At 32.8% G+C, this 18,638-nt stretch overlaps 1 protein-coding gene across 3 annotated transcripts in view; it reads left to right on the top strand.

The window, feature by feature from the left end:
- The window catches only part of LOC128186324 (titin-like), a 71,236-nt gene that overhangs the window by 8,451 nt on the left and 44,147 nt on the right, over nt 1-18,638 (top strand). For all 3 annotated transcript variants that reach the window (XR_008243933.1, XR_008243934.1, XM_052856123.1), the window contains exons 2-5: nt 2,630-2,792; nt 10,804-11,103; nt 11,468-11,752; nt 17,681-17,992. Coding sequence is in view for 1 of the 3 variants with exons in the window: in XM_052856123.1 (XP_052712083.1) it covers nt 2,630-2,792; nt 10,804-11,103; nt 11,468-11,752; nt 17,681-17,992 (1,060 nt within the window). In the remaining 2 variants the exon portion in view is untranslated. The remainder of the gene's footprint in view (nt 1-2,629; nt 2,793-10,803; nt 11,104-11,467; nt 11,753-17,680; nt 17,993-18,638) is intronic.

The raw sequence follows: 18,638 nt of genomic DNA, 5'->3' as shown, positions 1-18,638 counted from the left end.
TAATACAAAATATGAAGGTCTTTTATCATGTACATTTTTGTTGATGACGTCACTTCCGGTCGGCCGTTATATTCGTTTTTCTTTTTGTAAAAAGTGATGTCCTCCCTTTTTCACTAAAAAGATTAAAGATAGAAAATTAATAGTGATAGATTTTTGAATTTCTAGGGCCGATCAGGTAAAACTACGATCGTCCGTCACTTCCGGTCCGCTCAAACAGCATTTTTGGAAAATTGTGTTTTAAAATTTTTTTGAATCAATTAATCTACAATTTTTTTCCATCAGAATATGGTTTAAGCTTATCAAATTTTAATATGAGCAGGTCGGCCGTAACTTCCGGTCGTCACCAGAAGTTATTCTAATATTTCGATTTTTGGAATTTTAAAGCATATGCGTTTTGTTGACATTTTTGTACTGAATACAAAACTTAAAACCGATTAAAATCGGACAACGCATTGCGGAGATATTGAAGTTTAAAAATGACGTTTTCCGGAAATCTGCATTTCGCAGTGTAGGTTGAAAAATTAGTTTAAAAGGAAGTTAATATGAAAGTAAATCGTACCAAATGTCAACAGTTTAATTGAACCCTATCAATTCAAAATCAAACGAAAGTCCCACTTGTTGCTTCCAACAAGGTGCTTTCGGGTAATTCAGGCATTCTCGAGAAATTAAGCGTCAAAATTTTGAAGCGAGAGTCTGAGTAGCTCAGTCGATAGAGTCGTGGACATGGCCCAGGTGACCCGGGTTCAAGCCCCGATTGCCGCAATCTTTTTTTTTTTACTATTTTTCGCTTAGATCTACGATTTTATCTTTGAAGTGATAAGTTTAATCTAATCTATTCAAAAATCGGACGGAAGACCCATTCGTTGCTCGCAACGAGATCGTGTCTAGCTTATGCCTGTAATTTTTATAATTTAAACCAGAGATAAAGTTAAAATCGACATGTTTTTAGTAAAATATGACATCGTGCTGCTTATTGTGACGTCATATCGATCAGAGGAATTTGATCGCTGAGAGTTGCCTTATCATACCCGCGTATTTTGTCACTTGTAAGAACAATGCGTGGCTAGTATTTGGTCGACCTCGTGAATACGATGCATTTTCCTTCCGTTTTGAAAACACCTCTGGCACTTTTTTCCCTGATCAAAAATTACCGCTACAGGTACTGTGATAAACAGCATCAGCCGCATGAAGGTCCCTAGTTAATTAGGCTATTTGAATGGTTGATTTCGCCTGGCACCAGAGTACATCTCTGGAGTAGAGCTGAGATCTGACTAGAGTTGCATGGGTCCCAGGTTCGATTCACGATCAACCCATGTTTCTTCATTGCATATTTGCTTATTCTTCCTTTCCTTCTACACTTACTTACCGGGATATATATGGTGTATAAAGAAACTGGTAGGAAAAGGAGGGTATGATTTTTAGTCCCCTAGAGTAGCATGGATCCCAGGTTCGATTCTTTATAGCACATAAAATGACAGTTGTTATAGGGGTTGCAGACAGGGAACAAGTACTGCTTATACAGTAATAAATTAATTAAAGATCTGGAATATTCCATTTTGGATTATTACAACATGTACAAGGAGCTTTATAAAACATTACCTATGTCACTGGCGTCGGAAGCAAATTGATAGTGGGGGGGGGGGGGGGGGGCTAGACTAATCCTCAGAAATATTGAGAAAAAAAACTTATTCCCAAAATCATAAAAATCCTAATCCGTGGGGGGTGGGGAGGGGGGGGGAGATACCTATACTTCCAAACAAAATGGGGGGGGGGGGGCTAGCATGCATATGACTCCAACTTCTCCCTCATTAAAGGTAAATTTAGGGACAATTATCTTTGCTGCGAGAAAAAGTGGGGAGGCTGAACCCTCTATGATTCTATTTGCCTAATGGATAGGTCTAACTTTGCGATGCCTATGTATGTACTGGTATTGTCAATCTTATGAAATGTACAGGAAGATAATTTTAGGACAATTTAGATCGAAATGATTATTTTTTTAAAGAAAGCTCTAGATCCTGGCTATAAATTGTTATTTTTAGAACAATATGTACTATCTACAGTTGTCTTTATTTATAGATTGTGAGTTTTAGTGATAAGAACAAATATTTCTGTCAATGAATTTATTATCGTAAAATAAGCCAATGAAAGTTCAGAGCTAATCCATTAAGTTGTAAGCATGCTTATTGATAAGTTTTGTCATGTTTGTACAGTAGATAATTGGATGTGAAATTTTAAGATATATTAAGGTTTACTCAGGAAAACAATCATGTAGATGGGCAGGCTGAGGGATCCGGTCAGAAGTAGATTATTATAATTTATTAAATATGTTTAAGTCAAATTAACACGATGAACAGAGGCCGGATGAAATGTAATAATTCAGATGGAATTCTTTCTCAGTTACCGAAATGCTTTTTCAACAATGAGATTTAGGTTAAGGGAAACTTGGATATTTCAATAGACTCTCATGTTGACAGTAATATTCATGTTGCAGACACACTTCTACTGGTAAAAAAGGACAAATAATTTTTTTAATCAATATAAGTCAACAAGCATATATAAATGTACAAATATGTATACAATTCATGTATCGGTATGTTACATGTAAACTATATACAATTTTTTTTGGCAGTTTGTGTCCTGGTTTTGCATTGTCTCTGTAACTGAAGCTGCTTTGGGAACAAGCTGCAATGAAACTGCAGATCCATCAAATTGTGCAGCGACTGAAAGCTGTACTAACAGCATTTGTGTATGTAGCAATGGATATTTTGACGTCAGTGGAAAATGCGAATCAAGTAAGTTTCAATACACTGTAACCTATCAACAACTGACAAGTCTACATATTAGCGCAATTAAGGGAATGGAGATGGTTTGTGTGGTTCTTGAGCATCAGTTTGAGTTCATTTTGCGCTCAAATTTTACAAATGAGCAAAATATATGCCCATAAACAGCAGCATATATAACCTAATGTCACGTGTTACTCCCTGTTACATTTATCTTCATATAGAACTTAATGCCCCTTTTACAATTGGCGCAAGAGCACTAAACAACACTTTGCGAAATTTTTTGGCTTCGCATGAGCTTTCGCATGTGTTGTATGAACTATCGCATTCGTTGCATGCGATTTTGTGGTCGCATCAAGTCTTATCAAAATTGTGGACATGCACACTATTCAGACGCGACCGAACGCGATCCAAATTATTGCAATGCAACCCACGAACATTGGTACGAATGTTTTACAACATTTTGTGTGTTCCCAAGAGCAATGCATGATTTTTAAAGATCGTAAGATAAATCGCAGCTATTTTTGCGTGTGTTGTGCGACCATGAGTCTGTTGCTCAGGTGTCTCATGTAATCTTATAGATCTGATATTTAAAAATGCATTTTATTTCCCTTTTGTTTAAAACTATGGAGTAAGATTAAAGGCAACTATACTGTAACGTTATTGGATTAAAACCATTTATTCATTCTAACTAGCAGTAATTTTTCAACCTATTTATACTTTTTAGTTGTTTTTTTTTGCTTAAATCGGTCTCCTTCGCCCAATAAACAGGATCAACCTAATTTTTGAAAAATATGGTATTTGTCCCATTTGAAATTACCATTTGTGTATAAAAAATGATGCATTAAAAAATTATATTGCACACACATTACAAAATATTATCACAGACACACATTCCGCGTAGGATTTGTTGACATTGTTTTCATTACCTCACACCCAAGCGGATTACCGGGAACATTTTAGCCCGAGATCAAATATCACACGGAAAATATAGCGGGTTCAATTAAAATAATACTTTTTGTTACTTTGTTTTTTACTTATTTAAGTAAATATTAATTATATAATAATTACCTTTGTTCCTATAAACAATGATGCATCCAAAACGAATTATGTTACATACAAGTTAATGTTTACACAGGTATACAGTCTGCGTACGATTTTATATATTCGATATACCGTCAGGTAATATGTTACCTTGTTCCTTAGAACTTTGATAGTTTACAATCATTTTTCATTTCCACTGCTTACAGATACGATTTACATGTACTACTGGTTAATTTGATCTAAAGAACTGAGATTTTAGTATCAGGATAGAATACTAGATAGGAATTTACATTATTTGTTCGATAAATATCCGTATACGGCGCACTGATTGACTCGTAACTTTAAAATAGCTGTCCTTGCTTTTAAAAAGGCATAAAAAGATTAACACGATAGGATAAACGGAAAAACTGTTAAAATTAAACGATAATCCTGATAGGATTAACGCACGATAGGATAGGATTAACGCACGATAGAACAGTATACACGCACGATACCATAGGATTGATACACGATTCGATAGGATAGGATTCTAGAGAATAACGTTGCAGGTACTGTAGTTAGTGCTTTTCAGTACTCTCAGTACTTTGATTTAACTTGAAATTATTCATACTTTTGAATGGATATTGTTTGAACCCTGAGGCAGGCTTGGGGCGAATTCCATTGTAAAGTAATGCATTACATTACCATTACTTCATGAATTTGGGCATTAAATTACCATTACCATTACTTGATTTTCCTGAAGTAATGCATTACATTATCATTACATGAGTAAAGTAATGCATTACCATTACCATTAATTTGTTTTAAAAAGTAAAGCTAATAAAGAGTTTTTGCAAATGTTTTAAATATAAAACACTCTTTAAATATCTACAGGTTCATGTTCAATCAGTATCAGGTTCAAATTCAATGACTATACAAGAGTTATTCTTTATTTGCTCAATATATACAATATACAATATATACATAATCATCTTGTGGCATTATGAACAAAATATTACATAAGTAAAATGATATTTATAGACATTTGGCATGATACGATGTAGGATACGAAATAGAGACACAGAATTACATGCATAACAAAAAAACAATTTATGGAATAATGTTGCGGTATCAAAAGCTAAATAGAGATATTTCCCCAGATTAAACAAATCTTTATAATTTTGGACACTTAATTGTATAAATTCATAAACAGTTGGTTGTTCCCAGTTATATATCTTAAGATACGGTATTTTAATCATATTTCTTTCTTCTGAGGACACTTTAAGACAAAAGATTGCTGTTGCACTTTATGATCGAAATTTTAAAGGGTTCATCTTTTAACTGCATCCTGTTAGTTTGAAAATCTTCCCAGCTATACTAAATAAATGTTTTACAGGGGCAGCCAAAGCTTGGACTGAAAAGTACTGTTTGACGATCTCTTTCTTAGGATATATTAAGTGCAATAATAGAAAAAATACATGAATCTTGTATTTTCTATCAGTCTAAACTAATGTACAATGTACTTAATATACGAGAGAGAGAGAGAGAGAGAGAGAGAGAGAGAGAGAGAGAGAGGAGAGAGAGAGAGAGAGAGAGAGAGAGAATAAGTAAGTAAAAGTATTTTAAGATAGGTTATAATACTGGAAGTGATATTGATTTTCATCATGGATGGACAGTGCATTCATTTTGCTTTTAAAGGTGCATGTCTGTCTTCTATTCTATTAGGACATAGTGAACGGAAGGGGATTGGGGTGTTAAGCACTTCTTATAACAATAGATTGTTTTGATACTTAGAATCCTTGGGGGCATAGTGTGTTGTTTACACATTTCTTATTGAATTGCAGACTAATTAGAGTAAATTGTTTAAACGATTAAAACTCTTAATAACAACACTCTTGAAAATGTTATGAAATTGTGCTGATATATTTAGTAATATTAACAATTCAAAAATAAATCTTAAAAATCTTTTTTAATAATACAGTTAAAACATTTTTATCTCAATAATTATTTCTTTCTTCTTTAAAAATAAATTTAATCAAATTCTATTTCAACTATTCATTTATTCATCACATTTTTTAAAGTGAACATGCATAAATAAGCATAATAATGCAAAGTAATGCCATGTAATGCCAGCATTACACTAGATTTTGGAAAGTAATGAATTACATTACCATTACTTGTAATGCTAATTTTGTGGCATTACACATTACTAGCATTACTTTGAGAACATGTTATGCATTGCAATGCATTACCATTACATTTAGCATTACCCCAAGCCTGCCCTGAGGTACTGGTATTTAACAGAGTAAACAGAGGAACAGAGTAAAGCTGATTTTCAAGATTTAAAAAAAACAACTCAGGGTATAGGTAGGTAAAAAAGCCTAAAGAAAGTCATTTCCACAAAAATGTGTAAATATAATACATGATTTAATATCATGAAAATTACAACCACAGCGGCACGTCTTTTTACCCCCAAGGAACACCAAGGATACCCCAATGATAGAAATAAATAACTATTGATACCCAAGGAGGTCTCATTAAAGTGCAAGGATCACCCCTTACCCTTGGTACCCCAAGGATACCCCATAGATACCCTTATAATACAGATTTATAACTTTTGATACACCATATAACCCCACAGATCTTGTCTGATCTTAAAAGAAAATTGCAGGTGCATATATTCAGATGGTGATCAACATATGTACACATTTTCAGACTGTTCCATGCAGTTGTGAAAAATTCTATAGGGGGACAAAGTTGCGTCTATAGATAGACCGACAGACAGACGGACAGACGGACAGGATGAAACCATTTTATACCCCCTAAAATTAATTTGTTGGGTTATAGGGGGTATAATGAGACTCCTGGGGTATCACTTGTTATTAATTTCTATATTTGGGGTTACTTGGGGTTCTTATGAATATCCTTGGGGTATCCTTGGGGTACCAAGAGGTGACACTTGGATTCAAATGAGACCCCTTGGGTATTAATAGTTATTAATTTCTACTGGGGTACCTTGGGGCGAGCCTTCCATTCGAATGAAACCCCTGGGGTATTACTGGTTAATAATTTATCATTTGGGTTCCATGGGGTTCTTACGGGTATCCTTGGGGTTCCTTGAGGTACTAAGAGGTGACCCTTGAACTCCAATAAGACCCCTTGGGGTCTAAACAGAATAACTAGATAATTTTTTTGAGAACGAATTATTGTTAAATACGGAAGCGTATTAGTGCCACATAAACACTTCACATTTTTTTATTTTCTACACTTTAAAGTGTAAATTTTACACTATAATCTGTAAAATTCACACTTTAAAGTGTAAAATTCACACTTTAAAGCGTAAAATTCACACTTTAATCTGTAAATTTAACACTTTAATCTGTAAATTTTACACTTAAATATGTAAAATTCACACTTTACTCTGTAAAATTTACACTTTAATCCGTATAATTCACACTTTAAAGTGTAAAATTCACACTTTAATCTGTAAATTTTACACTTTAATCTGTAAAATTCACACTTTAAAATTTAAAATTCACACTTTAATCTGTAAATTTTACACTTTAATCTGTAAAATTCACACTTTAATCTGTAAAATTCACACTTTAAACAGTAAAATTCACACTTTAATCTGTAAAATTCACACTTTAATCTGTAAAATTCACACTTTAATCTGTAAATTTCACACTTTAATCTGTAAAATTAACACTTTAATTTGTAAAAATCACACTTTAAACATTTAAATTCACACTTTAATCTGTACAATTCACACTTTAATCTGTAAATTATACACTTTAAACAGTAAAATTCACACTTTCATCTGTGAATTTTACACTTTAATCTATAAATTTTACACTTTAATCTGTAAATTTTACACTTTAATCTGTAAAATTCACACTTTAATCTGTAAAATTCACTCTTTAAACAGTAAAATTCAAACTTTAATCTGTAAAATTCACACTTTAATCTGTAAACTTTACACTTTAATCTGTAAATTTTACACTTTAAAGTGTAAAATTCACACTTTAATCTGTGAATTTTACATTTTAATCTATAAATTTTACACTTTAATCTGTAAATTTTACACTTTAAAGTGTAAAATTCACACTTTAATCTGTATATTTTACACTTTAATCTGTAAAATTCACACTTTAAAATGTAAAATATACACTTTAATCTGTAAATTTTACACTTAAAAGTGTTAAATTTACACAAGAGACAAGGGAAACGGCTTGCATTATAAAAAGCCCTTAGCGTTGAACATTTTTTGGCCATGTAACACTGATACATTTTGTCTAAGAGAATTTAATCATTACTGTTTCAGTTTTTGAAAAATTGAATACTGTTAATGAGAACTCATTTCTCGATTGCAATGTTTATTATTAAAGCAAGATCAAAGAAATGTGGGACATTTAATTAAAACAGCCATGTGGTATTGACATAGTATTTAACAGATTAATGTGTGATTTTTACAGATAAATGTGTCAAATTTACAGATAAAAGTGTAAAATTTACAGATTAAAGTGTGAATTTTACGGATTAAAGTGTAAATTTTACACTTGAAAGTGTGAATTTTACAGATTAAAGTGTGAATTTTACAGATTAAAGTGTAAATTTTACAGATAAAAGTGTAAATTTTACACTTTAAAGTGTGAATTTTACAGATTAAAGCGTGAGTTTTACACTTTAAAGTGTGAATTTTACAGATTTAAGTGTAAAATTTACGGATTAAAGTGTAAAATTTACAGATTAAAGTGTATATGTGGCACTAATACGCTTCCGTAATTAAACCGTATTCTTTTCAAATAAATAAAGAACATGTTTTGAAAGTTTTGCTGTTGATATTTCATGCCGATAAAAAACATTTAAACATTTCAGTAAATGTATTGATATCATTTTATGTGTGCATGTAATCTTATTGAATATAACGCTACTACACATAAGTAAACCCGTTTTCGTAACCTTACCCCCCCCCCCCCACCCCACTTCAAAGTTTTATGACTGTCAAAGTTAACTTTATTTGACTTAAGTCCCTATTGTTTTACACAAAGGTGTGAAACCATCGCACTGACAGGAAATCACTCTACGCCAGAACGCACAGAATACACAGGAATGAGGCAGGTAGATAATCTGTGTAACGATTGACCAAGAAGAATTCTACATGCATATCAAACAATTTTACTAATAGTTATATTAAATAATTGATTCATTTTACTACGTTCTTTAACTGCTAAACGTGTTTAAGATGTTCCTTCCCACAAAAAACCTCCATTATAAACTAAACGAGAGAGAGAGAAAAAAACGCAATTAAAGAATTAAACTTTCCAAACACAGTATATAAAGCATCACCAACATTGTAAAAAACTTAACTGTTAGACATTCTTCTTATTTTCTTTATCAAAAAAAAAACTATTAGAACGAAACTTTATCATGGAGGGAACACGTGGTAGAGCTTGCGGGCTGATTTCATTGACAGGTGCAGCACGTGGACTCAAATCTGAAATTGCATGATGGGTTCAATTACAGTGTACCATATTCTTTTATGAATACTAATTTTATGAATATTTATTATTGGATATTAGTACATTTCACATAAGCGTACGTTAAATTACGCCTAACCCTCCCTCCCTCTCTCTCTCTCTTTCTCTCTCTCTCTCTCTCTCTCTCTCTCTCTCTCTCTCTCTCCTCTTATGTTGTGCGATTAGACGATACCGTACGCGATTTACACTTTTCTTTTGTCGTGAATGGGTGTGAGAACCCTCAAGGGCATGTTTTTTTCTACCCTGAGTTTGCTAATCACTACATGTGTACACAGAAAATGATCGTCAATTAAACTTTATATGTATACACAAGAACGCATACCGACATAACACGTTATGATTCCATGTGCTTTAAAGCATCACCAACTATATATATGAATGATAATTTTATTATTGAGTGGAAAAATAGATTTGTTAGCTGATTCCCGACATTTGTTCATTTCTCAATTTAAAACATACACATGTATTGACAGTTTACGGCGCTATGCGTGTCAACTTATAAAATGAGAAGATGAAATTGCTCTGCATTGATACAAGTTCATCCAGAGACATAAATAACAATAAATGTTATTTATGTCTCTGGTTCATCTAATGAAAATATTTAATTTTAAGATCTTTATAAAAACAGGATTAACAACTAATAGAAATAATAACTGAAATAAGCACGTCAAATACAAAGATTCATGTATGTGTTCTTATTTACAAAATTTAACAGCGTAAAAATCATGTTATGTTGGAATTCGAATGTAGTTTCCAATTTCATGAAATTCTATTTCATAAATATAATTTATTAATTTAATATTAATATTAACCGCAATTTATTTACAGTGCAGCTGTTATGCTTAAATCACAAGTCGCATATTTGACGTGGATTTACGCGACCCGCATTGCCTGTAATGTACAGTACAGGTAAAATAAAAACAACAAGCAGCAGCAGCAGAAATAACGGTAAACCACACCGTCGCGGTGTCATCACGGTCGCAATCCATACCACGGTCAAAAACCGCGATGGTGTATCGCGGGAACGATAAAAATACCGTGACGGTAACGCAGGCCAATACGGGATCCGCGTTGCCTGTACTGTAGTTATTAATATTTATCATTGGAGTTCCTAGGGGTATCCTTGGGGTTCCTTTGGGTTAAAACACGCACCCCAACCACAGACTTGCATCCAACATCCTAAAAAATTTGATAAGATATCCAATTTAAATTCCCTCTTTGTTAAAATTGTGTAAAACAATTGTATTACATTGATTTTCTAGTAGATATGATGGTGTGGATTAATTCATTCACTTGACAGCACAAACAATGTTTTATTTTTTTCAATTTTTAAAAATTTGGGTCAGTCATCTTGAAAAACAACTATATTATAGGTAATATAAAAAATTACCTTTTATAATGCTGTCACATTACATCATACATCACAAAATATGTGATCATTTATTCATTTGTTTTAACAGATTCCATCTCAGTCACTTTACAAGCAGACTCTACCAGTATAGTTTATGGATCAAGTGTGGTTCTTACAGCTACAATTACATCAGCAGTACCTGTGGACACTGTCAAATGGCAGAAAGAAGAAATGAATATTGATATAAACCAAGAAAAGTACACACAGTCTAATGTAGTATCTAACAAGATCACATTGACCATCATGTATCTTGTAACTAATGATGGCGGTAGTTACAGAGTCCAAGTCAACAACTTTGCAGGAATCACCAGTAGCTGGAGTACTCCTGTGACATTAACTGTGACTGGAGGTACAGTTTTGCATGAATAGAACAATAAAGCTATACATGCTATATCATCCACTATATGGATGAACTGCATGGTATGCATTCATATAGCTAAAAGATCAGAGCAGTTGCTAAGTTTTAATTCTAAATACGTTTTTTTGCATCACACTTAAATATTACACATATATTATTAGTTTTTTTGTTATGTTCATGTATAATATTTAAATATTTTGTTCAATGTGATGTGCACTAATAATTTGAAGTCATTATACATTGTATGCATGTCTTAAACAAGGAGAGAATGCAGGGTGAAGATTAGAAAAAATTTCATTTGTCGGCTATAAATAGTATATAGTCTCAGTGTATTGTTAATTTCTTTCAATTTTAGTGGTGCCAACTGTAACGGTACCTGGGAAAATAACAGAGACGGACACCACTGTTACCATCGACTGTACTGCCAGTGTCTCACAAGGTTCTCCTGCATTAACAGCTGTATACTGGTTGTTAAACGGTGCAAATCTAACTTCTTCACAAAGCAACAAGTACTCCGGTGGAAATTTGAACACTAAGTCACTAACCATTAATAGCATAGGACCTACAGATGCTGGAGAATATCGATGTGTGGCAACAAATTTTGTTGGATCTACCAATAGTTTACAATCTGTAACTCTGGGTATGATCATCTTAAAGATTATTCATATAGCCTGACATAGAGATAGAGGATTATATTTTAGCTAGTTATTGTGTTCCAAAAAGTACTTGTAGTTTGATGTTAACATTATAGTATAAACCAATTATGCCAAGTTGTTGTTAAGCACAATAAGAAGCAAATCTAAAAATGAGTCTATTCCCTCCATTGCATTAAAATATTTTTCTCTTTGCATAGAAAATGATATTCCTAAATGTGATAATCAGTCATATTTAATTCAAACAATAAGAAGTTATAACTAGAGCAAAGCTCGTTGCAAAGCAACGAGTGGGTCTTCCGTTAATGTTGGAAGTAAAGCTGTAAGTTCCTGTAAGAAGCAGAGCTCTTATACCAATAGTAAGAAAAACTAAAATAAAAAGATGAAAAAAATCGAATTAGTCCTGGTACGACTTAACAGGATACGAATTATTTTAAGTACGACTTAACAAAAACCTTTCCGATTTCAAGAACGACTTAACAAAAAAAATCCGATTGTGTTTAAGTACGAATTAACAATTTCCGAATTATTTTAGGTACGAGTTAATTTATCTTTGAACACAACACTATTTCCTTAACCAAGAACGTGGAATCAATATTTCCGGAAAACTCAATTCCCAATATCCCAATATCCTAAATCCCAATATCTCTGTAATGCATCGTCCGATTTTAAAACGGATATCAGTTTAAATTAAGCTTTATAAAAGCCCCTTTGTTGCTTTATGATTTATATCAAATTATTGATCAGAAAAGAGTTATTATAAAAAGACTTAGTAGCCCTTCAGGCCCTTAATTTGAAGGGTCAGCCCCTTTTTCTTGATATCAAAAAAATATTTCTCCTTTTTCAGATATTAATGATCAAAATATTGAATTATGGCCCCTTGAAACCCCTAATTACATAATTTAAAACTTAGGTATGGTACTGTATAGATGAAAAGATGTACAAACAACATTTTTGCTTCTATATTTAATAACAAATTATTGTTCAGTAAAGAGTTATTGTAAGAAGACATTAGAGCCCTCTTGGCCCCTAATTTGAGGGACCAGCCCCTTTTTCTTGATATCAAATGAAATGTCTTGCAAATACAAACATATTTTGTTCTACAAGTGTTCAAGAAATGTTAACCGTTCTTGAGATATATGTACAAATGTGTTTTAGGGGCCGACCCTTTAACTCCTAAATGGGGTCATAAACAAAAACATTTAAGGTAGCATACTGTACAAAACATTATTTTGAGCAACTTTTGTTCTACATTGCTTTTAAAAATATTTCTCCTTTTTCAGATATTAATGCTCAAATTTTTGAATTTCTGGCCCCTTGAAACCCCTAATTACGTAACATATGACTTAAGAATGGTACTGTATAGATAAACAGCCCAACAATGAGCATTTTTGCTTCTATAATTAATAACAAATTATTATTCAGTAAAGAGTTATTGTAAGAAGACTTTACAGCCCTCTTGGCCCCTAATTTGAGGGGCCAGCCCCTTTTTCTTGATATTAAACGAAAGCCCGTGTAATTTGAAACAACTTTTGCATTACATGTTTTAACAAAATATTTATACATCAAAAGATATCACAGAAAATGTGCAAAAATTTCGTGAAAAAATTTGGTGCTAATTTTCAGGTTCAGGCGAGCTTTGAGGCCTTGAGCAATTTTCATCATTGGAAGCATGGGGGTACATCTACATACATTCATCTACAATCCCTGAAAATTTCAAGCTTCTATCTTGATTAGTTTCGGAGGAGATGCGTGGACAAAATGACCCTTAAAAATTTACAAAATCGTCAATATCTGAAACCGGAAGTGACGTCATCATTTAAAAATTTTATAATATGTAGTGCCGATCATGCTTTATCCGTCCTGAAAATTTTGTGCGAATCGGTTGGATAGTTTTTGAGAAATAGCGCTCCAAAAAAGTCAGAAAAAGAAAAAAAAGAACTAGAGCAAAGCTCGTTGCAAAGCAACGAGTGGGTCTTCCGATAATGTCAGAAGCAAAGCTGGAAGTTCCTGTAAGAAGCAGAGCTCTTAAACCAATAACAAGAGTTACTAAAATAAAAAGATGAAAAAAATCGAATTATTCCTGATACAACTTAACAAAACCCGAATGATTTTAAGCACGATTTAACAGAAACCTTTCTGATTTCAAGAACGACTTAACAAAAAAAATCCGAATGTGTTTAAGTACGACTTAACAACTTAATTTTTGGTACGAGTTAATTTTACTATAAACATTACGCTATTTTTTAAACCAAAGACGCGGAAACTAAATTTCCGGAAAAATCAATTTTTAAACCTCGATATCTCTGTAATGCATCGTCTGATTTTAAAACGGATTTCAGTTTTAAATTAAGTTTAATAAAAGCTGGCTTTGTTGCTTTATAATAAGTATCAAATTATTGGTCAGAAAAGAGTTATCATAAAAAGACTTAATAGCCCTTGTTCCCCCTCATTTGTGGGGCCAGCCCCTTTTTCTTGATATCAAATAAAAGGTCTCGCTAATATAAACATATTTTGTTCTACAAGTGTTCATAAATTGTAAACCGTTTTCGAGATATCTGTACAAATGTGTTTTAGGGGCCGACCCTTTAACCCCTTACCGGGGCCACTAACAACAAAACTTTTGGTTTAATATTGTTCAGAACATTATTTTGAACAACTTTTGTTCTACATTGCTTTTCAAAATATTTCTCCTTTTTCAAATATAAATGATCATAGTTTTGAGTTCTGGCCCCTTGAAACCCCTAATTACGTAATATATGACTTAGGTATGGTACTGTATAGATGAACAGCTGTACAATGAACATTTTTGCTTCTATAATTAATAACAAAATATTGTTCAGTAAAGAGTTATTGTAAAAAGACATTAGAGCCCTTTTGGTCCCTAATTTGTGGGGTCAGCCCCTTTTTATTGATATCAAATAAAAGGTCTCGCTAATATAAACATATTTTGTTCAACAAGTGTTCAAGAATTATTAACTGTTCTTGAGATATCTGTACGAATGTGTTTTAGGAGCCGACCCTTTAACTCCTAAATGGGGTCATAAACAAAAACATTTAAGGTAGCATATTGACAAGAACACCATTTTAAGCAACTTTTGATCTACATTTCTTTTCAAAATATTTCTCCTTTTTCAGATATTAATGATCAAAGTTTTGAACTTCTGGCCCCTTGAAACCCCTAATTACGTAACATATGATTTAAGTAAGATACTGTATAGATGAACAGCTGTACAATGAACATTTTTGCTTATATAATCAATAACAAATTATTGTTCTGTAAAGAGTTATTGTAAGAAGACTTTAGAGCCCCCTTGGCCCCTAGATTGAGGGGTCAGCCCCTTTTTCTTGATATTAAACGAAAGCTCGTGAAAATTGAAACAACTTTTGCATTACATGTTTTAACAAATTATGTGCACATCGAAAGGTATTACAGAAAATGTGCAAAAATTTCGTGGAAAAATTTGGTGCCAATTTTCAGGTTCAGGCGAGCTTCAAGGCCTTGAGCAATTTTCATAATTGGAAGCATGGGGGTACATCTACAGACATTCATCTACAACCCCTGAAAATTTCAAGCTTCTATCTTGATTAGTTTCGGAGGAGATGCGTGGACAAAATGACCCTTAAAAATTTTCAAAATCGTCTATATCTGAAACCGGAAGTGACGTCATCGTGTTAAAATTTAATAATATGTAGCTACGATGATGTTCTATCACTCCTACAAATTTCGTGCAAATCGGTTGGGTAGTTTTTGAGAAATAACGCTCCAAAAAAGTCAGAAAAAGAAAAAAAAGAATAACTAGACACGATCTCGTTGCGAGCAACGAGGAGGTCTTCCGTCCGATTTTTAGGATGTTGAATGACCTTACTCTTGATCTTCGTCAACGAAACGTATCAGGAAAAGGAGGCGGGATCGAAGAGTAATCGGTGAAAGACTATCTATACCTTTGGTGTACCTTATTTGAAGGATCAGCTCCTTTTCATTCATTTTAGTTAAAAGTTATTTTTGTGAACCGCTAATAGGTGTTTAGAAATTGGTAACCGTTTTTGAGATATCTGGGAAAATTGTTTTGATATCCGGTCCTAAAACTCATTTAAGGATCCAGATAAGAAACAATATATGGTTGTACATTTTTAAGCACATAATTTTGAGCATCTTTTGTTAAATACTGCTTTCCAGAACTTCCCTCTATTTCGAGATATTGAGGATTAAAGTGATTGACTTCTGGCCCCTTAAAATCCCAAATTACATAACATAGGAGTAAATGATTGCCATGTATAGGTAAAAAACCTGATAATGAACAAAATTGCTTCTATAACGTATCACAACATATTTCACAGTAAAAAGTTATCATTAAAAGACTTTAGAGCCCCCTCAGCCCCTTATTGGAAGGGCCAGCCCCTTTTTCTTGATTTCAAATGAAAGCTCTTGTCAATTCAAACACATTTTGTTCAAAAAGTAATAACAAATTGTATGCCGTTCTCGAGATATCTTCAAGGGTCGTTTTAGGGACCGACCCTGTAACTCCCTTTAAGGACCGCATAACAAAGAATAAATGGTTGTACATTGTTAAGCTCAATATTTTGAGCATCTTTTGTTTAATATTGCTTATCAAAATTTTCCTCAATTTTGAGATATTGAGCATCAAAGTTTTGGACTTCTGGCCCCTTAAATCCCCTAAATATGTAACATAGGAGTAAATAATTGCCATGTATAGGTGAATAACGTTAGAATGAACATAATTGCTTCTATAACGTATCAAAAAATATTTCACAGTAAAAAGTTATCATTAAAAGACTTTAGAGCCCCTTCAGCCCCTTATTGGAAGGGCCAGCCCCTTTTTCTTGATTTCAAATGAAAGCTCTTGTCAATTCAAACACATTTTGTTCAACAAGTAATAACAAATTGTATGCCGTTCTCGAGATATCTTCAAAGGGTCGTTTTAGGGACCGACCCTGTAACTCCCTTTAAGGACCGCATAACTGGTTGTACATTGTTAAGCTTAATATTTTGAGCATCTTTTGTTTAATATTGCTTATCAAAATTTTCCTCCATTTTGAAATATTGAGCATCAAAGTTTTGGACTTCTGGCCCCTTAAATCCCCTAATTATGTAACATACGAGTAAATGATTGCCATGTATAGGTGAATAACGTTAGAATGAACATAATTGCTTCTATAACGTATCACAAAATATTTCACAGTAAAAAGTTATCATTAAAAGACTTTAAAGCCCCATCAGCCCCTTATTGGAAGGGCCAGCCCCTTTTTCTTGATTTTAAATGAAAGCTTTTGACTTTATAAAGATTTTTTATTCTACATGTTATAACAAAATACTATCGAGGAAATAGATATTAAAAGAAAACCACAAAAAATCACGACGCTTTTTTAACCGTAATTTTCGAGCTCGGGCGAGCTTCAGCGCTTTTGGTCACAGGAAAATATATCTACCACATGTCAGTTCTACAACCTTTTGTCTACAATCCCTGAAAGTTTAAACTCAATATCTTAAATCGTTTAGGAGTTTACCCCTGGACAAGCCGACCCTCTGAAAATCGTTAAATTGTGAATAACTCAAAACCGGAAGTGACGTCATGGATAAAAAAAATTTCCAATAAGGTTCAGATCACTATCTATCAAATCTGAAAGTTTCGCGTAAATCGGTCGAACAGTTTCCGAGAAATCGCGTACACAAAATTTGTAAGAAAAAAAAAGAAAAATAATAATAAGAAGAATAGGGAAAAAGAAACCGAACGAAAACAATAAGGTCTTCCGTTGGAAACGGAAGACCTTAATAAGAATAAAGAAAAAGAAACCGTAGAATAACAAGAGGGTCTTCCGTTGGAAACGGAAGACCCTAATTATTTACATATAACTTAAGTTATAGTGCTGTTACTTCTTTTTGTCCTATCAAGCTCCTCCATCTGATGTGCATATATCAACTTCACAATTTGTTGATCCAATATATATTGGAAGCAGCATCACAATTACTGGATCCTTCACATCAAATCTACGTACAGAAAACAAGTGGCAGAAACTGATTGGAGCAGAGCTCACAGATATTGATATCACAGATGAACGATACGCAGGGAGCTCCCTCGCAAGTCCCACTCCTAAACTTGTGATTACAAAAGTAGACCTCATTGATCGAACATCTTTTAGACTTGTGGTCACCAACAGAGTTGGCTTCAACCAAAGTGAATCCATCACATTAAATGTGGTAGACGGTTTGTATGAGATTTTCTACTTCGGTATACATGTATGGAATAATGAGTCCTTTTCATTTTGTTTTAATTAAATTGACATATTTATTTTAATGCAGATATGAAAGTTGATAAAAAATATATTTCTCCTTGTTAAAATATTACACATTGTTGCATTCACTGTTTTCAGTTTTAATCTTCTTTATGAAAGGGGTTTGGATAAAAAAAAAACTGCATTTGAAATTGCACTTGATTTGAAAGAGAAATACTTCAACATTTATTATTTAATAGATCATTAAAATATCTAATCTAAAGTTTATTTTAATTTCATTGCGCATGTTACAATTTTATAGGAATTATATGCTGCTCAGTTATAGACTAATGTGAATAAATTTAAGTTATCAATTATTTAATATGTATTGAAGACTATATTATAAGATGTAAAGGCAACGTAATTACACAACAAATATTTTAAGTGATATTTCACATGTATTATTATGCCTAAAGAGTAAAATGCTTTCTATTGTGCCTGGTGCATATGGACTATGAAAATAGTAGACTAAGTCATTTCAGAAAAAAAATCATTTCCACTGATACCTTTTTATCCATACAAAGTACAAAAACATTTATTAATTTGATATTCTACTGTCAATGATTGTATATGTGTGGA

Source organism: Crassostrea angulata, chromosome 5 (assembly GCF_025612915.1).
Source record: "Crassostrea angulata isolate pt1a10 chromosome 5, ASM2561291v2, whole genome shotgun sequence".
NCBI classification, from domain to species: Eukaryota; Metazoa; Mollusca; class Bivalvia; order Ostreida; family Ostreidae; genus Magallana; species Magallana angulata.
This window is presented reverse-complemented; position numbering and strand designations above follow the sequence as displayed.